Source organism: Nylanderia fulva, unplaced genomic scaffold, assembly GCF_048542155.1.
Source record: "Nylanderia fulva isolate GAGA-0341 unplaced genomic scaffold, ASM4854215v1 Scaffold32, whole genome shotgun sequence".
Lineage (NCBI taxonomy): Eukaryota > Metazoa > Arthropoda > Insecta > Hymenoptera > Formicidae > Nylanderia > Nylanderia fulva.
Window position 1 is genome coordinate 2,060,835 of NW_028190390.1, and position 21,195 is coordinate 2,082,029.

The following is a 21,195-nucleotide window of genomic DNA, read 5'->3' on the forward strand; positions in this document are numbered from 1 at the left end:
TCTTTCTTCTCATCTACTCTTCACTCTACGATGCCCCCTCTCTCTCTCTCTCTCTCTCTCTCTCTTTATCTTGCCCGATCTCTTCTCATCGCACTAACCGCACGCAATCAATACGTCCCCCTCCACAATTTGTGTCCCTTCCACGAACCTCCATCCCCCAAACCACTACTCTTGATCCTGACCCACCAACCCCACAACGCTCCGCTATCCTTGTTACACATTTACACACTCTCTCATATATTTACACACACATCCTCCCTCCCTCTCTCTCTCTCTCTCTCTCTCTTAGGAATGTAAATTTTTGCATTTTTAGTACATGTGTTAAATATTTACTAATATTAATTATTATTAGATCTGTTCGTTTTGACTACACTGGTCACACTAGTTCAGAAGTTGTCTTTTTTGCTCGACATTGGAAGGAAAAAGATAACCTCCGAATTAGTGTAACCAGTGTAGCCAAAACGAACAGATCTATTATATAATTGTAAAAAAATAATTAAATATCTTAGTTTTGAGGCTTTCGGAGCTCTCAGCCCTGAAGATGCAAACTGCAACGTTTTGCGAAACATCGGCATTACGCTGTTCAATCACGCGGCATCCATCCGGAAGCCTCTTACATTGATGAATCAAATATCTTATTGTCTGCTATTCTCACACCTAGAGGAAAAAAATTAGCTACTATAGCTACATTTTAGTTGCCCCTATATTACACATGAAATTTAGTTATTGTGTTTAAAGCGGCACACGCTTTCAAATAGTGGTATAATCATTCAAATAAAACAGATATTAATTACAATTTATTATATTTACGACGTATATTCTGTCAACTATTTATTTTATTTTACATTAAAAACCGGAACAATTTTTTATATATTGTATATACATTTAATGAGTGAAAGTTATTCTTCCAACTAGAAGAAAAGAGCCACCACGCAGCATTTATTGCGAATGAACTTTTCCGAATTGTTTTCTTGCGTGCGTCGCGGCAATTTTCCTGCTCTGCATTAAGCAAAGACTCGTTCCAAAATAGAACATTTTGTAAAACGAACGAAACCGTGACGTGACGCCCAGTTCTTAAAATGACAGGACTCTAATGATAGCTCTTCTGTTACTTTATATTAAGATAATAATTTTGATGCAAATTATTATGTTTACCTCACTGCATTAAGCAGAGTTAATTTAATAAACTTCTATAAGTAAACAACTATGCATTGAATTGTTTTATTCGATCGAAATGACGGCTAATAAAAGTTGCAACACGCATTAATTGAATGATTCATTGGAACTTATTTTCATTTACATTTTTTTCATTCGGTTGAACATCAAACGGTTGTGAAACGCCCGAGAAAAGGGGAGAAAAGGGAGTCGAACGGGAAGTTCTTTGTGAAGAACGAACGTCAACGTCAACGTTTAACAAAAAGCAGCACGTCCGTTCGAGAGTAACGAGAGACCGAGAGAAATTAATTTCCCTTCCCGTTCTCTCGTGTGTTAACTAAATGGTTAAACGCATAAAGCCATCATCTCTATCCTATCTTTTCCTACACATCTCTTTTTAGATGCAATTCGCGAATAACAGTTATTGTCAAAGATGCGACATATCCGTTAATCAGCATTTTGTCTTTTTTTAACAAAAATAATATCCGTATATTCAAGCTATTAAAACAAAATTCGCAACGCAACGTGAAACTAAGCCAATATTACGCAGATTCAGCTACAAAATTTGTCCCAAGCAGTTCTTTATCTTCAAGATATTTTCATTATCTTGAGGATACATCATTATATTATGCATAGTAATAAACTAAATTATGCTAATTCGAAATTTTATATGTAATATATAAAATACATTGATATAAATCCTTTAACTGACTCCTTAAAGAATGTCTTTATAAAGTTCAATGTGGATGCAAAACATTAATTATTTCAATACTTAAATAATTCAGATCATGTCTGAGGTACAAAAACTGTCAATGTCTAGACAAATATAGCCACAAATAAAACACTTCAATCCTAAAAAAGCGAGATATTAAACTCGTCTCGATGAAGATTCGCCATCAAGAACTATTTGTATCAAAGGAGACAATAGAGAAAGACGTGTATCGTTAGATGCACTCAATGATTGATCTCACAATGAGAGCTACTTTAGCAACGTCGAAAGTATCGATGGATTCACATTCCGAACAATAAGAGATTAAACGAGCCGAGATAACACGAGCAACTGCATTCTTTAAAAAAAATTTTTTTTGTTATTCTTTAATGACGAATAGCCTATTAAAATAAAAAAAAATTTCGAATTGTTATCTTATAATACATTGTAATTCGAACGTTCGATAGAAAAATAAAAGGCAAGCTAAATTCTCGATACTGTTTTTTTTTTTTTTTTTCAATCATGCATATTGAGAAATTCGTTTTGCGGAGTCGGCTCATTAACGACAATTCGCTGGATCAGGGTCATTCTGGACGTTTCATTGATGCCGAGCGGCGTATTCACATGATAACAGAGAGTCAACCGCTCTCATCGAGGTCGTGAGAAGAGCAGGGAAGCTGACCTAGATAAACTGTGCCCGCGACCTGGTTCATTCCATCTTTGCGAAGCCGGTGAATGGATCCGACATGACGCACACGCCACCCCTTTCTCTCTCCTCTCTTTCGCCTCCTCGCTCCCTCTCTTTCTTTCTCTATCTCACGCATATACACATGCACTTAACTTTCCCTTCTCTCTCGATCTATACCCTTATTTCCTTTACGTAACGACAAGGATCCACGTAAGAGACCTCCCCCGATGTAACTACCGTCGCTATTTCCCACTTTACCCCATCATCGATTCATGTTCTTGAACAATCACGTATATACTCAATACTGCACTAGTTGTAAGTGTCGGTCCACAATAGATGATTTAAGCCGTAAGCCTTAAAAAATTGGCCAATCACAGTCAAGTATGAGAAGAATACTCGACTCTTTGTTTTTTACAAATATAGCACATGCTATTCTCGAGAAATTAACCAATCACTAATCAAGTATGAGGAGAATACAGTCGACTAATCTCCTCATACTTGACTGTGATTAGTTAATTTCTTAAGGCTTACGGCTTAAATCACCTATTGTGGACCAGGGGTAACATTCCTTTAGCACAATGATTGACATTTCATTGGTTTCGCCTATAAATTGACTACGAATCAATGAATAAAATTAGGGGAAAAGTTTGTTCAAAAATATGACAAAATAATTATTTAAAGCAAATAAAATATAATATCCTAAAGTATTTAACTATTATACATAATATAACTTTTTACTTTTTAAGTACTACAATATCAATTCGCAATATTGCTAGCTGAATAACATTCACTTTCTATTATTGTCGAATTCGATTTTGTTCACTAACAGCAACTGTCTCGCATAATTCAAAGAAGATTGAAACTAGCGCATTAATTGCATCTGCCAATCTGTTTTCTACTCGTTCAACCAATTAGGTTTTTGTTATTGAAAATTTTTAGCGCGCATTACTTTTATCTGACCATCAAATGCATCAATCAACATTAAAAATTTCAAAACTTCATACTATGCAATAGATATTTAAAGAGTAATAGACATTCTTTCCTCCCTCTCTCTCTCTCTCTATCTCGATAGACAATAGAAAATCTGAAATAAAAAAATGTCTTTTTGCGTTACCTCTACTCTTTAAAAATGTATATAAAATCGATTATTCAAGAGATCGAAGTTCATTATTATCGCTTTTTCACAATGCTAATTAATTATTTTACTGTGCTGATTTTATCAGTAGCTGTCATTGCGAATATTTTGACAGTTCGAAAAGAGTTATTTTCGAACATGTAATTTTTTCAATGTGATTTCATTCATTTAATATACTTTTGAAAATTAAGAATTGTAATACACTCTTCTCAAGTTATGTTCAAATTTTTCTTAAGAATGTTAGAGAATGCATATTAATAGAATGCTCGGAATGCTCAATAATAAATAATTTTATTCATTATAGCATATAAATTTTTTAATCGAATATTTTAAAGTATGAAAAAGATTGTAATATATATTTGTTTTGAATGATTACCTTAAACTATAATTCCATAGATTGAATAGCATGTGCTACATTTGTGAAAAACAAAAGTATTTCTGTTTTGAAATTTGAGAAGCTTTTTTTCATTGAAATTTATTAAATAATGTATAAGGAAGTAAATAACAAGCACATATACAATATAATGAGCACTTTATACCACTCTAACATTACAAAAATAGAGAAAAAATGAATTGGATTAAATAGCAGTTGACGAATTTCATAATTTATCACGCGGCCACGTTTTATTTCTGGTAGAGCTTATATGTCAAGCCAACTAATCAGCATGTATTAAATTACTGATGATTCTCACAGAGGAGATCCGCTAATTCTTTTCCAAGAATTGAAAGCCGTATGAGTTGATTAAATTACACGTATGTTCTCTATAAAAACAAAAACAAAACAATATGTCAATTTACAAATGGTCATACGCAAAGCGATTCTTTGAAACAAAATTCTCTCATTGTCGAAAATTCCAGAATTGTCTAAACAACTCAAAACTGTAGATAAATCTTCAGAATGCAATCTAATTATAGCGGATAGCTCCATCCGCGCGCACAAACCATCACAATCTCATTCTCTTAGAATAACCAGCCAGATCATTCGTTAATAACATAGTACAAATGTTACATATCACTATGATATATCCATTGTAGAATGCGAATTTGCTGTTGCTATAAAACATATGCATGAGTATATATAATTGTTTCCATGGAAAATCTTTGTTTAGAGAACATACGCGTAATTTATAAGAAAATAAAGGGCTTATTCATCAAAAAATGAACATTATTACAAAACAATCAATTAGAATGTACAATATTAACAAGTTACAATGAAATCTTATTTATAAATTATTAAAAAATATACACACACAAACACACACACATGCACACACGAAACAATGAGATTAAGAACAAAGAAACAAAGAAAATCAAAGAGTCGAGTTTAACACTAAAAAAAATAAGATTCTTCTACAAGATCTACAAGATATTACCGCTTACATCAAAGCGCAAATTGAATTGTATACAATCTCCACGTGATGCGCTTTGGGTGAAGTTGATGTAGGCGGTAATTTTGGAAATGATATGTAACTTTACATTTTCTAAATTTTATGTTGAGACAATTAAAAGATTATGTTAGAAAGGAGAGAAAAGATTTTTTGTCGGATTTTACTTTTTTTATTTTTTATCAGAACAAATCAAGTTTTTTTAACAGATTTTTTATCACGTTTGGAATACTAAGAGTCACAAAAATTTCAATCGATAAAATTTTTTTTAGTCACCTTGCATAACTATTTTTGAAAAAAACTCGCGAAGTTCTTCGTTATTTTCACCTATTTATAAAAAGTTTATAAATTAAAAAAAATTCGGTCACTTTATCATACGGTAGAGCAAAGATTCAGCTTCAAAAATTCACTTTTAAAATTACTGTACAATGATTTTTAACAGAGTTATGAATGATCAAAGTAGAAATATGACCATTTTCTCTTCAATTCTCAATAACTTGATAAGGAAAAGTCGAAATTTAAATTTTAAAAAGCGATTTTACAGAGAAAACTTTAGGCTTTAACACGAAAAAGTTAAAAAATGTTCTCAAATTCTGTTGTGCATGCGACATGTTTACAAAGTGAGAAAAAAATTTTCCATTTTGTTAAGTTCGTTGTTTTCTATAAGTAAAAAATACCGGAATTAAAGAAAATAAAAAACAGCTGACATCTTGAAAGTAGAGATTTTAAGCTTTAAAGCTCTTTAACTTTAAATTCTCATATTTAGAAACAAAGTTACAGATATTTAAAATTTACCTACTTTTTAGACAATTTTTTGATCCCTTAATTAATGTAAGAAGTGTATGTTATAAATAGATGAATTTTTGAATAATGTTTACGTATAATAATTATAAGTATGAAGATCACATGTAGTTTGCGAGATATATCTATTATAATTCTTTCTCAGTAATTTATAATATAAATTTTCATAGTATAAAATAGCATAAAGTTACAGCTTAAAATGTTTTTCGCTTAACTTTTAAAAAAGAAAATCTATTTCCTATCTAGTCTTGACTTTGACGTTAACAACAAACGTCTATTTTACCATGCTATAGGTTAAATGCAAAGACAGGAACTTCGTTTCTTCTTCTGATAGTATACACATACTATATTTCACAAAGTAAAAACGGAGCTCCTCCCCTTTGCATCTCCCATTCCAAAAAGTTCTAACCTAATCTAATCCAAACCTATGTATATATTTTTAATTGATATATTTCACAAACTATATTTGCGATCCTCATATAATTGTTAAATAAAAGTTACTTGAAAATTCATCTTTTAATTATCTTTTAATTAAATAACCCTTAACATATATCAATTTCAATAAAATCGATGAAACATCCCTTTTTCTGAATTTTTACCATAAAATAAAAAGCTATTTTGTAGAAATATTATATATATATATTATATACACATAGATGTTACATATACTATAAATTGTCCTAATCTTTGATTCTTAGGTTGCAATATTATATTGTATTATTAGTTTGTTTATATATATCTTTATATATAAATATTTCAAGATAACAATATTTTAGGGCAATAAAATCTCGGCGTCTTTTCTACATTCAAGATTATAATATTGTTATCAAGCTTTCACAGTCACTATTTTTTCTTTGATATCACGTTTAAATTAATTTCGCATTCGTTCCGCAATTCGATCGATAAACCAACGCGAAGGTCTCAATAGCATAAATAGGAAGAGACGACAACGACGTAAACAAAGAGGCGCACGCCGCGCGAACTTTTTCAGATCACACCATTAAGCATTACTTGATTCGCTGTATTACTGTAAGATGGCGACAAATACCAGTCAGGTCTCGCTACCCTTATCGACTCCAATGCACCAAACATTCTGCGACTCATATCAGCTGTCATTGTGCGCAAGTTGTTTCGGCAGTCTTCACGCGTCAAGCGATCGACTAATCATCGATTCTCAGTCAGACTCATTGTCAGTAAACGGATATAATGAGAGATAAAGTATTTTACAAAAAGATGTAATTTCTGTACAGAACTTATTTTCAATACTATTAAATTGACGTTATTTTTTAGAGGATGCTTCAAAATTACAAAATTCAGATATTTGAGTTTTAGAGATAAATTTTGAACAAATCCTTTCATTTAAGTAATTTACAGATTTTTCTTTTGCACATATTTTATTATTTAGTCTAACATAAGTCCGGTAGTAAATAAAGGTAAATACCGAGAACGAAATCAAATGTTAACGAAATCGAACGCTGATGTTAGCGATTTCCGGCAAATTTGTCGAGCAAACTTCAAACCGGATATTATCGGGAAGCTGAAGCGTGCCGAGTCACGTAAACATGAATCTGACGAATGCAAACAAGCGAATGTTATTTTTCCAAAACATGTAAAAGGAATGAGAAAGAAAGAGAAGAGAGAAAGGAGAAAGAGATAAGAGAAATATTCTGCCTTTCTAGCTGCAATTGAAGCTGAGAATCGGACATAAATCTTCAATGAAACAAAATAAATCTCAATTTTGCAAGTTTACAATTTGATAACTATCAAAATTGTAAAAATTAAATACAATTAATTCACTTTGTTCAATCGCAATTTTTACTTGCTCATCTTGCATCAATAGAGATAGATGAATAATATCATATGTCATTTAACTTTTAAATTGGCAAAGTATGAAAAGAGAAAATATCTACTTAGGTAGCAAACTGACGTCATAAAATGTCAAAATGACGTCATATAACGTTTTGACGTCGAATAACGTCATTTTGACATCGAATAACATCAGTTTGCTACTTGGATATTCTGCTTGTGTTGCATTCAACTGAAAAGAAAATCTTCAAAAGTATATATTTGTATCTTAAATTTCCAAAACAATCTTTCGAAAAATATCACAATAAGATGAAGAAAAAATGAGACACTAGAATCGCAAGTGATGCGATTATTTATTCCGTTATTCGTTTCTTATAAATGAGTAGAGGATGAAACTTTTGAATGATCGGGATAATGATTGTCGTTCCTAATTAAAAATACTCACGTCCTATTTTTATAATACTGTACGCATGAGAAAGTGCACTCGGGGTTAACAATGTACACAGTCATTCGTGACGTGTAGCTGCTGTTATGGTATGAAGAGAGGTGGAAACATACGAGTGAAAGAGAGAAAAGAGGAGAGAGAGAAAGAGAGAGAGAGAAAATAATGGAAAACGCGGAGGTGCACGCAGACGTGGAAAATATGTCGCGAATAATTGCGCCTCGCAACACGGATCGATGAATACTCCAGTCACATACGAGGAACCCTGTTGTAAATCTTATACATGACCCGATCTCTGCAGAACATTTCCAATGAAAAGTTATTTGCCGAAAAAGATTAGAAGAAATTGTTTATCGCAGTACATATTACTACTTAATGCACGGTTTTCTTGCAACAAAATGACAAAAAAGTCACTTTTTTATGGTATTATAAAATAAAGCGGTGTTCGTTGATCGCGGTTTCATGGTATTATAAAATAAAGTTAATTCGGGCTATTCTACCCCAATACTGCTGCTCGAGTTAACTCCGACTTGCACAATTCTACCAGTGTCGCTCTTGTCCAAGTTAACTCGAGCTTGCATAGTTCTGCCAATGGACGGGAACCAATAATCCATTATACTAATTGGCCAGTAGAACACTAGGACTCACTGATTGGTCAATCATGCTAGATTACCCTAGACATCGGTCGATGTGTGCTAACAGGATGTTCCTTTTGCCAGTATTGTTTGCCTGAGTTAACTCAGACTTACACAATTCTTCCCTAGTACCGCTTGTCTAAGTTAACTCGGGCTTGCACAGTTCTGTCAGTACCATTTGCCCGAGTTAACTTAGACTTTGTATAACTTTTCCAGTACTACCTTGTCCGAGTTAACTCGGATTTGCACAGTTCTGCTCCAGTACCACCCCACATCAAACGTTTCAAAGATTCAAAATAGTTTCTAAATCGTTAGAACATCTATAAAAACATAACATAGAAAACGTAACATTTGAAACGTTTATGCAACCTTTCATAGACGTATTTGTAACAAAATAGCGAACATTGTCACGTATCTAAGACGTATAGACATTTTTAAGTTGCAAAGGTCTCTGAAAGATTTTATACTATGTGGGACTTATCTATAATTATGAGTTAATTCAAGCTTGCGCGTCAAGAATTTATGAAATTCTAAGAAGTTAAAAATTTTCGAGATTCGAAAGAATTTATGAAACTTATTATTTATGAATAAAAATATTTTTTTATGAAGATCTAATAAAGATAAAATATGAAATGCTCAGTATGTGTGTCGACTATACGCTTACAATTTACGTACGTAGACAAATACGCGCAATATAGAAACACGCACGTGCAGCTTTCTAGATATTCCTTTCAAATGCAATGCATCGACCTACGGCGCACGTGTACGCTTACGTTACTCATATACATGTATACGTATAAAGGTTCTTCCGCAGATGGATCGATTTCACGCAGAAAGAAAGCCTTACGACAAAGAGATTGTGTAAGTATGCATGTATTTATCAATCTACAGTTTAAATCCTTATTTATTATTTCTCTCATTTTTAATAATATTATAATCAAAATATACTAAACAATTAAAAACACGATATATATGCTGCTTTATATGTATATAATATGTATATATCATCATAAAAATGCTTACAAGTTGTTTGCAATTGACAATAGAATAAAAATATAATATAATTAAGAACAAATACGATGTTTTAAAAATACAATTAATCTCTATTATAATTGAATTAAATTGAGGATACTGCGTATGAATATAAAAAGTCGATATTTATTTCGTATTGTAAAAAATTCAATGTATTCTATAGCCTCAAAATAATTTTATTCGAAAATTCTATATTAAACTATCAAAAAAATGAAGAAATTCATATAATTTCTTGCTTTGGATATCTCTAAAGAATATTGAACAGTCGGTAAAAAAGAAACCACTACTATTTGCTGCGTCACTATATCTTGCAGAGATATCGTTTCGCTGATGCAGCGCTAGTACAGCGCTCTCTAATCTGCGTTATCGTTATCGCACATACATATACGTGTATATGTATGCATATATATTTTATAATAAAATAAAAGAGTGTTAGAATACACGCACACAACACGCATTGCACATATTATTATAGAGCGATACTACATCTATATATATTATATGTTGTACAAACTATCTCTTTTTATTGATCTATAAACTGCGATCATCGCATAATGCACAAACCATAGAACTTCGCACAGCGCATAATTATATAGTATTATACGCTATTGTATTTCATATTATGTGATTGTTAGTATGTAGATAAACTACCCAGACAGCACCAAATCCAAAATCGGCGCATAAGATATCTTTAAAATATGTTTAAGATGTCTTTCGGATATCACATATCATAAGATTTCTTAAAGCTGTCTTAAAGATTTCTTAATGATATCTTATGCGCCAATTTTGGGCTTGGTGCTGTCTGGGTAATTAATCAGTGTTACGTGAATTATTAAACTAAAATTACAACCAAAATAAAGTATAATCGTGGAAAAATGATCGTGGCTCCCTCTTTTTAGTTATTTATAAAGATAGAGAAAGAGAAAGATTTTTCTAAAAATATCAAGAAATTATTTCTTAAACGCGACATAATGGATGAAACGATATATTTCGAAAGTGTATCCATAATAATTAATCAAATTGCCATCTCATCACTAAAAAAATCTCTCAATTCTCCATTGAAAATAAATAATCACCACATTGGAATATCATAACTATGTATAGCAGCGAGGCGCAATTTCCAGTTTCCGAATGACAAATCTCTACCACGACTGCACGTGTATTTGGCAGCTAGGCTACCTATTTTTTAGTCGTCCTCTATCGCGCGCACGCGTTTCTTTCTAACCTTCTTCCTAACATAACCTTTTCATCCCATTTTCTTCACCGCTGCGTTGCATGAGAGAAAAGCGTAATCTCGTGAGACGGAAGATAGGCAATTTCCAAAGTTTTCGGACGGCGTGCCAAACGCCATTGTTAACCGCCGGCTGTTATATACGCCTTGTCACTTTTCCTCTCTCGAGGTCGAGAGGATGGAGCAAAAAAGAGGAACAAGAATAAGAAAAAAATCGAATACTTTGTATCGATATTGACAAAAAAATTGACGCAATCGAGAATAAAATAGAAAGTCATGAACTTTAATGATAAAATTCGATTTCAGGTATATATACAAGGTGTATCTGAAATGATGCACTAATCTTTTGGAGCGTATTCTAGAGGTTAAAATAAGACTTTTTTCCTATGAACATGGGTCCGCAAATGAACCATTTTCCGAGCTAGAGGCCCCTAAAGTTTGGGAAAAAATTGAAAATTGGCTATATAGGTATTTTAGAAAAAAAATGGCAGAAGGTTGAAATTGGTATAGCCTAGTAAATTATGAAGTAAAGTAAGCACTAAAATGAAAAAATAAAAACGTATATCATGAAAACATTAATTTAGTGAATTTTAGCTCGGAGGGGGGTTTATTTGCGGACCCATGTTCGTAGGAAAAAAAAATCTTATTTGGACCTCTAAAATACGCTCCTAAAGTTTAGTGCATCATTTCAGATACATCCTGTATGTCGAATCGGAAGAAAAGAGAAGAGATATTTAAAATTAAATATAAAATTACATTCCGAACAATCATCTGCTAAGAAAACGTCTTTAATAACAAAATACAGCGTGAATATTTGCGGATTAACGTACAGCGCCATACATAATAGTTTACGTTACCGCAATAGATACACACTTATATCTCGCATGTGTCCGAAGGCCGGTCAACTCAATATCGGAAATCGATTATCTAACCGATGAAACACCCGCTGCAATCCCGTTGTGCGTGAAGATATTAACCCGTTATTTTCTTCCCTTCACCTTTCTTCTTTCTCCTTATAGGAACCTGTTAGGTTAGGTTTATGAAGTCTCTGTCATGGACAGTCACACTACCGTAAACAGGATGAGTTTACACTTATTAAGTTAATGAGAGTTAATTCTTAAACAAAAGCATATGTATCACGTTCTGATTAAAAAAAAAAATTATTTCACGCTTACATAACAATTATATTTGAACACATTGTTTCATAAACAATTTTATCTAGCTTTATTAGTGATCTCTTTTTTTAATTAAATTAATCTTATATTATAAGAATAATTAATCTTATATTTATAAAAAGGGATGCACACGTATATATATGCACACATCCTATTATCATTTTTACATTGAGGTTAATATAATATAAAATAATATATAAATCGATAAACATTAAACAAAACAACATCAAGCATATATTATCCCACTTAGTCTCAAAGAATTGTCTGTGTAAATGGGGCACTATTTCCGCTACAATTGAGTTTACTACTTGTATTCTGCGTCAATTTAATTATCGCCAAGAGTAACATCACTCGCTGCAGCGCGATAAATCCTTATTGTTTCTCTTTCCTTTCCTTCTCCCCTCTCCCTTTCTCTCTTCCTCCCTCCCTTCAAAAACGAAAAACATGACCTTTATTATTTGGTCTTTTGGCACGATGTGGCATATAAACTCTGCGTTGTTACTTCTTATCATATACAATATACTCAAATTATAATAATTTAAATTTTCTTATCTTGTTCCAACGTATCTTGCGGATAAATATAATAAATGTAATAAATTAAATAATTTGACGTAAAATATATTAATAAAATAATTTTGCTAAAAAATTACAAACAGTATTTCGTAAAAAAAAAAAAAGTTAAGACAGTTTCAAAAGAATCTATATTTTTCTAATAATCTGTATTTCATATATGCTTACATATACTTGTAACAAATATCTGCATTGATCCTTATATGTAACTTTTCTTCTACAGTTTTCCAGTGAAGTATGGAACGCAAGAACTGTATGTGCGAGATATGAGTTTCATATATATTTATAACGGTGGCTATATTTGTTGCGGTCTCTTTAAAGTAAGCGTGCAAATGACGTCCGTGCGGTGCAACAACGGCAGAAGTTTTCTTCCCGACGCGAGATGAATTCTTAAACGCGGCACCTGCCGTTATACGTTGACGTAGCGTGAGGCGAGGATGCACCAAAGAGATGCCTATATTTATAAGTTCCCGTTCGGATACACCCGTACAAGTTAATTTTCCCAGTCCCTAGCTTTTATTTATCAAAAGAGAAGAAGGGTTCTCTCTCTCTCTCTCACATTTATTTTTAAGATTTTAAAGAAAATGTTACGAACACTTAAGAAATAGGTTACAATTAATAGGAAATGTGTGAGTAAAAAGGAAACATGACAAGGATGAGAACATTATAATACAATTTCGTAGAACTACAAAGTACGCAGAAGAGTACGTTTTATGAAAAAGTGAAAAAATGTATACCTAATGCCTTGCTAGCTGAGATAAAACGATGCGAAAAAATTGAGTTGTTTAAGAGAATGTTAAAGGAGTATGCTATTATTAATATAAACTATAGACTTGTATACAAATAGCTGAGAAAGCTAATAAAGATCGATCAATCAATCAATCACATACACGCGCGCGCGCGCGTACCGGCATTTCTAAACGCGTCAAAATTTCTTTAAATCGCCTCAATCAGTATTATTGTTAGACATCCGTGTTCTAGCAAACAAAGAAAGAATACAGGAGAATTTATTACAATATTATATAAGAATATGCTATCAAATAGAAACTGAATATTAAAGTGACTGATAGGACTACGTATTATTTCTCTTTGCTAAAGCTTATTAGTTCTTTTAAAAAAATTGCTTATATTCTTGATTTTTTCGCGATTCGTTACGTAATGATAACGTACTTGTGTCTTAAAATTCATTTTTTTCTTTTCACAAAACAATATTTATCCTAATTACGTAATATTCTATTTAGAGATGGAGTCAAGTTCAATATCTACTTATCAACTATCCACCCCATTTTCTAAGTATTCATAAAAGATTCGAACATTGAACTTGATCCAGATTTGAATATATTTGAAAGTGCTGTTCTTGTTTTTCGAAGCACTTTTACCTATTCGAACCTTTGAGTTCGAATCTATCTCATCTTGGTTCAAATTTACTTGAAAGTACTGTTTTCTTTTTTAAAAGTAATCATAGAGAGATCGAAATCAATGCAAATAAATTTTAATCTATCTTTGTAAGATACTCAATTCCATCACTAATCCTAATGACTTTCTTAAAACTCACATCTGATCACGTTGACGGTCACGATGCTCGACGTGTCTGACGTGTCGATCCTCTGAAATGCCATAGATACCAGCTACCGCGGCCATACCTCAATCTCCACATGCGCTGGCGATCTATAAAGCCTTATCAGGCTCATAATCCTCCTGCTGGACGCTGTTACAAGCGCCACGTATTCTCATTCAGCATAATCATCGTACACCAAACACCCTGATCAAACACGTTTCTATTTCATAAAAAAAATCGAGTTTCCAAAATCGAATACTCGTTCGTCTCGCTTTCGATGCGATGAACAATGTGCGCGCTTCCATAAACGGACGAGTCCACCTTTTTCCTCTCTTAATTTTACCTCTTCAAATTGAAAGATTCGCATTAATTGAGCTTAAGTCAAGAGAAAATGATTTCAATATGGAAATCCTCAGGTTTCCATCTAATTTAAGAGCATTACAACGAAACGGTCAGTTATTCCTTATTTGCCGTTTTGGAATCCACGAGCAATTTTCTTCAAACTAAATTTCTTCCTTCGTCAGAGATTCAGGAAATGTAAAGAGAAATCCATAAAAATATAGATGGAATCAAAATCATATGTGTGTGTATTCGCTAATTTATTATTGCTTTCTTCTCGAGCATAATAATGGCATGGCGACACGTCGGCGACGCAATCACAAGATCGATTTACACGCGTCAAACACAAGTGAAATCGCAAAGTTTAATCTTTATTTTAATTGTAACTTTTTATCCAAATTTAAGTGCCATAGCAACAAGGATAAAAAGAGACGCGGAACAAGAAGAACGGATATCTCTAAATATTTTTTCGATCATTTATACAAATAAACATGATATTTTGTATCATCGCAGTAATAATTGAGATGAAAGACAAGAGAGAATTGTTGTTTCTCCTTTCTTATAAAATAATACTATGAAATGAAAATCATAATTTCAGCCTTAAAACCCTATCAATCCACGTGAAATAGTTGAAACACTACTATCTATAATTTTTCTGCAATCCGTTATTCCATTTCCTCGAAAACCAATCGCAAGTATACATACATTGTCAATGAAATCAAATGGATTCGGACACACTACTCGACGCGATTTTACGATGCTGCTCGCTGCTTCTGCCGCGGCGAGCTTTCATCGATCAGTTTCGGTCACGAAAACGCGGCTACACTCGATACAGTATCGCAACACAATTTCACCGTCCCGTCTAAAAGCCCCTTAAATTTTCTACCGGCTGAATAGAAAACGTTTTCACAGTCGTCGGACGGAAAATGTTTTTTTTCGCGATCATCGATCGTTGCAATGAAGTCATTCGCACTCGTGTAAGAACATGAGGATTCGCAATTTATTCAACAATTTGATTTTTAAGCGGAATTTCGATTAAACTTACAGATAAAATAAAAAAAAAAAGAATAAAATAAAATAAAACCACCGAAATTAATCGTATAAAGTGAACGTTAATCGGGATCATATTTGCGATTTAAAACTTCGCGACTTTAATCGCAGGTACAACGGCACGTAAGTTATGCCATTGTGCGTCTGCATAACACGTGGTTCGATTGGCCGTGACACGTTTTCGAGCCGCCGCGCGCTCGCGTACTCGCGGAAATTGTAGAGTCGCGATGCCGACGTCGCGACTGATTGACGGCGAAATTGCAATCGGCGACCTTGGAGTTGTAAGAAAACCGACTTCCCGGTTAGTTTGTTCCTATATTAGCAAGGAACGCGTGCGATCACTCTATACTCCTCGCGGCGCTTCCTCATATCATCTTCAGCGCAGTCCTCTCTCATCTTCTTAGCTTCGTACCAGCATAAATATTCAGAGCAAATGTTATTTCTAAAATCCCTCAATTTGATATGATGTGTTTGATAGATTTTTCACCAAAACAGAAAAAGAATTGCAAACTATGATAATTTTCAAGATATCGATGTTTCAAATTTTCTTTTTTTTTAATATAGTGAGATTTTAACATTTTTGGCAAAAAGTCATTTTTATATATTTTTTAATCAAAATTTTTAAGATAACAAATCTAAATGTGAATTTAATCTAAATTTTATCAAATCTAAATTTAAATTTAATTAGAAATAGGTTTAAATCAGATTAGAATTTTTTCGAGATGGAAGTGTAGCAAAGCTCTTTTGTCTCGCTTTCACTATGCAATACACACACACACACACACATATATATACATGCGCATAATTATTCTACCAAATATATTCTTTCTTAAATGTACATATAATATCATTAATTGTAAAAAAAAGTTATTACGACTTTCAAAAATTGAAAACTATGGATCGCGCATTGTGATTTGCGGCATTCTTTTTCTGATAAAAAAAATCCTATGAAAATAACCTATCAAATTGAGGAGTTCCGTAAATTCTTGCTACTTTTTATCAATGAAAGTGTTATTATAATATTAATAACTTGCAAATTGTAAACGAATAAAAATAAAAAGATCGTTCGCAATTCTTATTTAAAGAAAAAAGTCATCTTGAACAAAAATTAAATAAGCGGATGCGCATTGTTTATTATTGGCACCAAATTATAACACGCACACAGAGCGCTCGATCGCGAGACGCAATTAGCTGATTCGTGTCACTGAATCGTAAAGTGCACTTCACACGATGGACGGATGGAGATGCGCGATCCCATAAAACCGGATATCCTTCAAAGGAATCCGAATATACTAGAAATACAAAGAGAAAAAATAAAGAGAGAAGGATATTGCTCGTTTGCATCAAAGAAGCTCTGTATATGTTAAAAAGAAAAATATGCATTTTCTAATTGTATGACGAGGTTAAACAAAAAGATCGTATTAAAGTAAAGATTGTATTAAAGTGTTACTTTAAATGATTTCTTTTCTTTGACGTTTATTTGACATAATTCAACGATATAATGGGAATAGGAAGATCCATCATCCGGAAACTGCCGATATGACTCGAGAAACAAAAGAAAACGTCACCCTATTCTCGGATTCATTCTACACAGGAAGAGTGAATCCTGGAAATGCGGCAAAGCGAATATAACCGCATCTCGCGATCAGTTGCCATTGAGTTACGCGATGTTGGTTGTTCTAATTCGCGTGACAACAATGAGTTAAACAATGCGCGTTACAACTTCTCTCACGCACGTGCAAATTTGCACTAATATGTGCATAATAGTCGCTCTCGTTTTTTTCCGTTCCGGCAAACGGATATTGCGATTACAACATAATACGTTATAATTTGTGCGTCGATCAATGACGAGTTTTCCATCGACCGTGGATTCCGACAGAATTAATAATAATCGACTGCGCGGAAGTTTTGTTTCTTGCGATAATCAAATGTAAGGGAAACTGTCCCGTTAAAAAAGAATTATAAACGCGTTTAGATACAATAGTATAGTAAAATATAGTATATGTAGTATAATAAATAGCAAATATGTAATATAGTATATAGTAGACATTTTAAAATATAGTAGAATACAGTATAGTTATTAAATGCGGTAGAATACAGTATAGTTATATAGTGTAGTATAGTACAATATAGTAGATATAGTGTAATGCAGTGTGATATAGTATAGTAGATGTAATAATATAATAGTAAATACAATATATAGTACAGTTGATAGATGCAATAGTACTTTATAGATTAATGAAATCTCCTGCACAAAATTATGCGGATACGGCGTAGCAAAAGATTTTATATCAACGTGTAATTATATAAGCGACAAGCTACTTTGTTTCTATAATAACATATCGAATACGTTGGTTCGTAAGATTGTATTCGATAGGGGAAATGTGAGGAGGCCGCCCAAATTTCAGAACTGCAGAGTCGCGTGACCGCGCGATACGATTTATCAACCGATAAACCTCCCGTAAAATCGCATTCATTCCGCAACTATGTATTTCGACATTGCTATTTTAATTAGTGCGCAAAGTGCTTATTTTAGCCGGTCAGTCGGCAACCGTATCAAGCATCAAGCGATGAAAGTCGTCTAAGCGATAATATCTTCGTTTCACGGGTGACAAATGTCTCACAATTTATGATGATATTTTGAATGAGGTGAAGACCTTATATTTCCTCACATCTGATTCGTAAATTTTCCTGATCTTAAAGTATATAATATATGATTATATCTACAGCTCTTGTATTAAAATTGCTAGTGGATACTTCGGTCCGTTATTTTTTGCAACCATCATTTATAATATATTAATTTATTTTAAACAACAATTCAAGAAGTTTCATAATCGCGAGTTCTCATATCCGTTTTCAATTTTAAAATCAACATCTCAAAAACTGAACAAACCAGAATCTTTACCAAAGATAATCTCACAATCACAATTATCACAAAGTCAACACAACACATTTTGAAACCTTCGAATGGTTCACTCACGCGAATCGTGTATTATCGAGAAACATTTTCACGAGATTTCCATTACATGCACATATGGCTATAATAATTACTATACAAGCCCGATCTAGTGCATTTACAGGAAATTTGAGCGCTTTTGTTTCATTTTGCGCACATCAACCCGTTTTCATCCATTTATTTTTTTTTTCATCATGCATTTGGTATAAATTAATTTTGAATAATAGAATATCTTTTTTGTGAGTTTTTTCTTCTCTGTGAGACTCATACATATGCGTCAATTTGATCTGTTTTCTCATTCGCTTAAAATCACCGTGATTGCTGCTAATCCCTGACAAGGGCAAGTCTACTACTGTCAACTATATTCCAAAAGAACGAGCATGAGCGAGAGCAACGAATCCCCCTACAGAGGAATGGACAGGAAGAAAACGAGTTAATCGCACAGCAAATGAGCTACTCCTTATCGCGAGCGCACCTCCGATGGCTATCGCGACGATACTCGCAGAGGGTGGCGAGAAGACGACCGGCCGGCAGTGTAGCTGCCTTAGTTTGCTCAAGGCGCGTGCCACGCCGTCCTTCCAAGTCCACCCTTGTACAACTTCCACCACCGCGACACAATTGCCCCCACTAACGATGCCCTCCCGCATCCCGAACGTCACTTCCACCCTTTGGAGGCGACCTATGGGGCGCCCCTTGCGTTGCCAACTCGATATTCCTTCCGCATTCGTGCATCGAAGACGATCAAGTACATCCACCGGTTTCCCGAGAGACTGTAGGACGGAAGAAAAAGCAAGAAGAGAAGACGAGGACGCTTGCGCCATCAACCGGAAGTTAGGATACTCGTGAGTCGATTATATGCGCTACTTTTTTCAAATTTTAAATTAGACCTCTCTGCAATGATAGCTTTGATTTTTTTTTTTTTCAAGAGATTATCGCGCTCTACTGTAGAGGGATAAACTCTTTTTCGCTATTTATTATTATATCTTATAGCTGGGTCGTGAGAAGTTCAACTATTCGCGATGACAAGAAAATTAATACGTCTAACTCACACAAGTGATTGGAGCGTTGCTCCATAAGAAGTCGTGGTATCAGATTGCCATCACGGTCTAAGAAGTTATGGGCTTTCGGTTGGTGTTATTGATACAAGTAAATTTAGTCCTGACTGTATTTCCATCGTCTATTAAGATCGGACGATATCGATGGCGCGGCTATAACTTTAGACCGAGGTCTGGTTATTACATACTTAATGCGTATACTATGCGTCAAGTTCGATTCAGACAGATTGATACTATTGACGCATTCCACCTCTTCCCCTTTTCACTCTCTTCCTTATCAATCATTTTATAATATTTTAATATAAAATATAAAAATAGAAGAACAATTATACATAGGTACCAAATTGAATTATAATTTTATATATAATCTTAAAATGAAAATTTTTGTGTATTTACGACTTGATAAAGTATATTTCTCTGCGGCACTTTAACAAAGGTCAGGATCGCCTTCCGCAGATTGTAGAAAAGTTGATGTTTATTATAGGCTTTATAATCTCGAAACTCTCGTCGTTCACCCCATTGAGCACTTATTATTGATAATAATAGTTTAATATAAAATCCAAGGGCAAATAAAAGTGCACCTATATAACGTGGGCGAGTTACGGTCAAAGGTTAGATACTCTATACTTCCGACGTGACACGGCAAATGTCGATTCTTACGAGATCGCGCTCTTAATTATCTGTAAAAACTGCATCAATTTATATCTATATATTTTTTTCCTGTCGTCGCTTGTGATACACAAATTACACGTGTGCTCGAGAATATCGAAGCGGGCACGTCACGAACTCCGGTAATTGATCGCAACCGAGCTGAGTCATAATGTCAGACATTATCGTTTCTAACCGAAAGAGAGAAAATCGTTCCAAGAGATGCGACACATGCATTTGGCACATGGCTGTCTTTATCTTAATCAAATCAATATAAACGGAATGACGTAAATTTGACCGAGCGAGTGCGTAGGTGTGCGTTAATCGCCACTCGGTAAGTCCAATTAGCAATAAAATTAATCGTCATTAATTAGATTTTAGTAATAAGGCGATGGCACACAAATCTCTCGACAAGCGCTCTTTCTCTCAGATTTTTGTGGAAAATTATAAAAAAGGGTAGTATATGTAAAGTAAAATAATATAAATATAAATAAAAATATAGTTTTTCTGATTTTTTAAAAGTCATACAACTACACAACACTTCTTTCTCCATATATTGTCGAGAGAAAACACGTTGCCGGATTGCTTTAAATTTTGTAAATTAGGTTTGTTTAAAAAAATAAATGTGATGCAAACAAACGTAAATTTGATTTCATGCTTAGGCAGTTATATCTGTGCACAGTCAAAGCGATGCTTGACGCATCTCCTCTCTCTCTCTCTCTCTCTCTCTCTCTCTCTCTCTCTCTCTCTCTCTCTCTCTCTCTCTCTCTCTGTTTCTCTTTCTCTCTGCAAGCTCAAAGGATAAACGAAGCAATTGCAAATGTT

The 21,195-nt window shown here is 33.6% G+C and overlaps 1 protein-coding gene across 7 annotated transcripts in view; it reads right to left on the reverse strand.

Moving 5' to 3' along the window:
- Positions 1–21,195, reverse strand: part of shaker (potassium voltage-gated channel protein Shaker) — a 125,704-nt gene that overhangs the window by 40,843 nt on the left and 63,666 nt on the right. The window contains exons 1-2 of one of the 7 annotated variants that reach the window (XM_029313665.2): positions 18,617–19,207; positions 14,320–14,667 (exon numbers count right to left, since the gene is read on the reverse strand). The exons of 5 other annotated variants lie outside the window; for them this stretch is intronic. In XM_029313665.2, coding sequence (XP_029169498.1) covers positions 14,320–14,405 — 86 coding nt within the window. In that variant the 5' untranslated portion in view covers positions 14,406–14,667; positions 18,617–19,207. Of the gene's footprint in view, positions 1–14,319; positions 14,668–18,604; positions 19,208–21,195 lie in introns of those variants that run through there. One more of the 7 variants, XM_029313664.2, reaches the window with a different exon arrangement.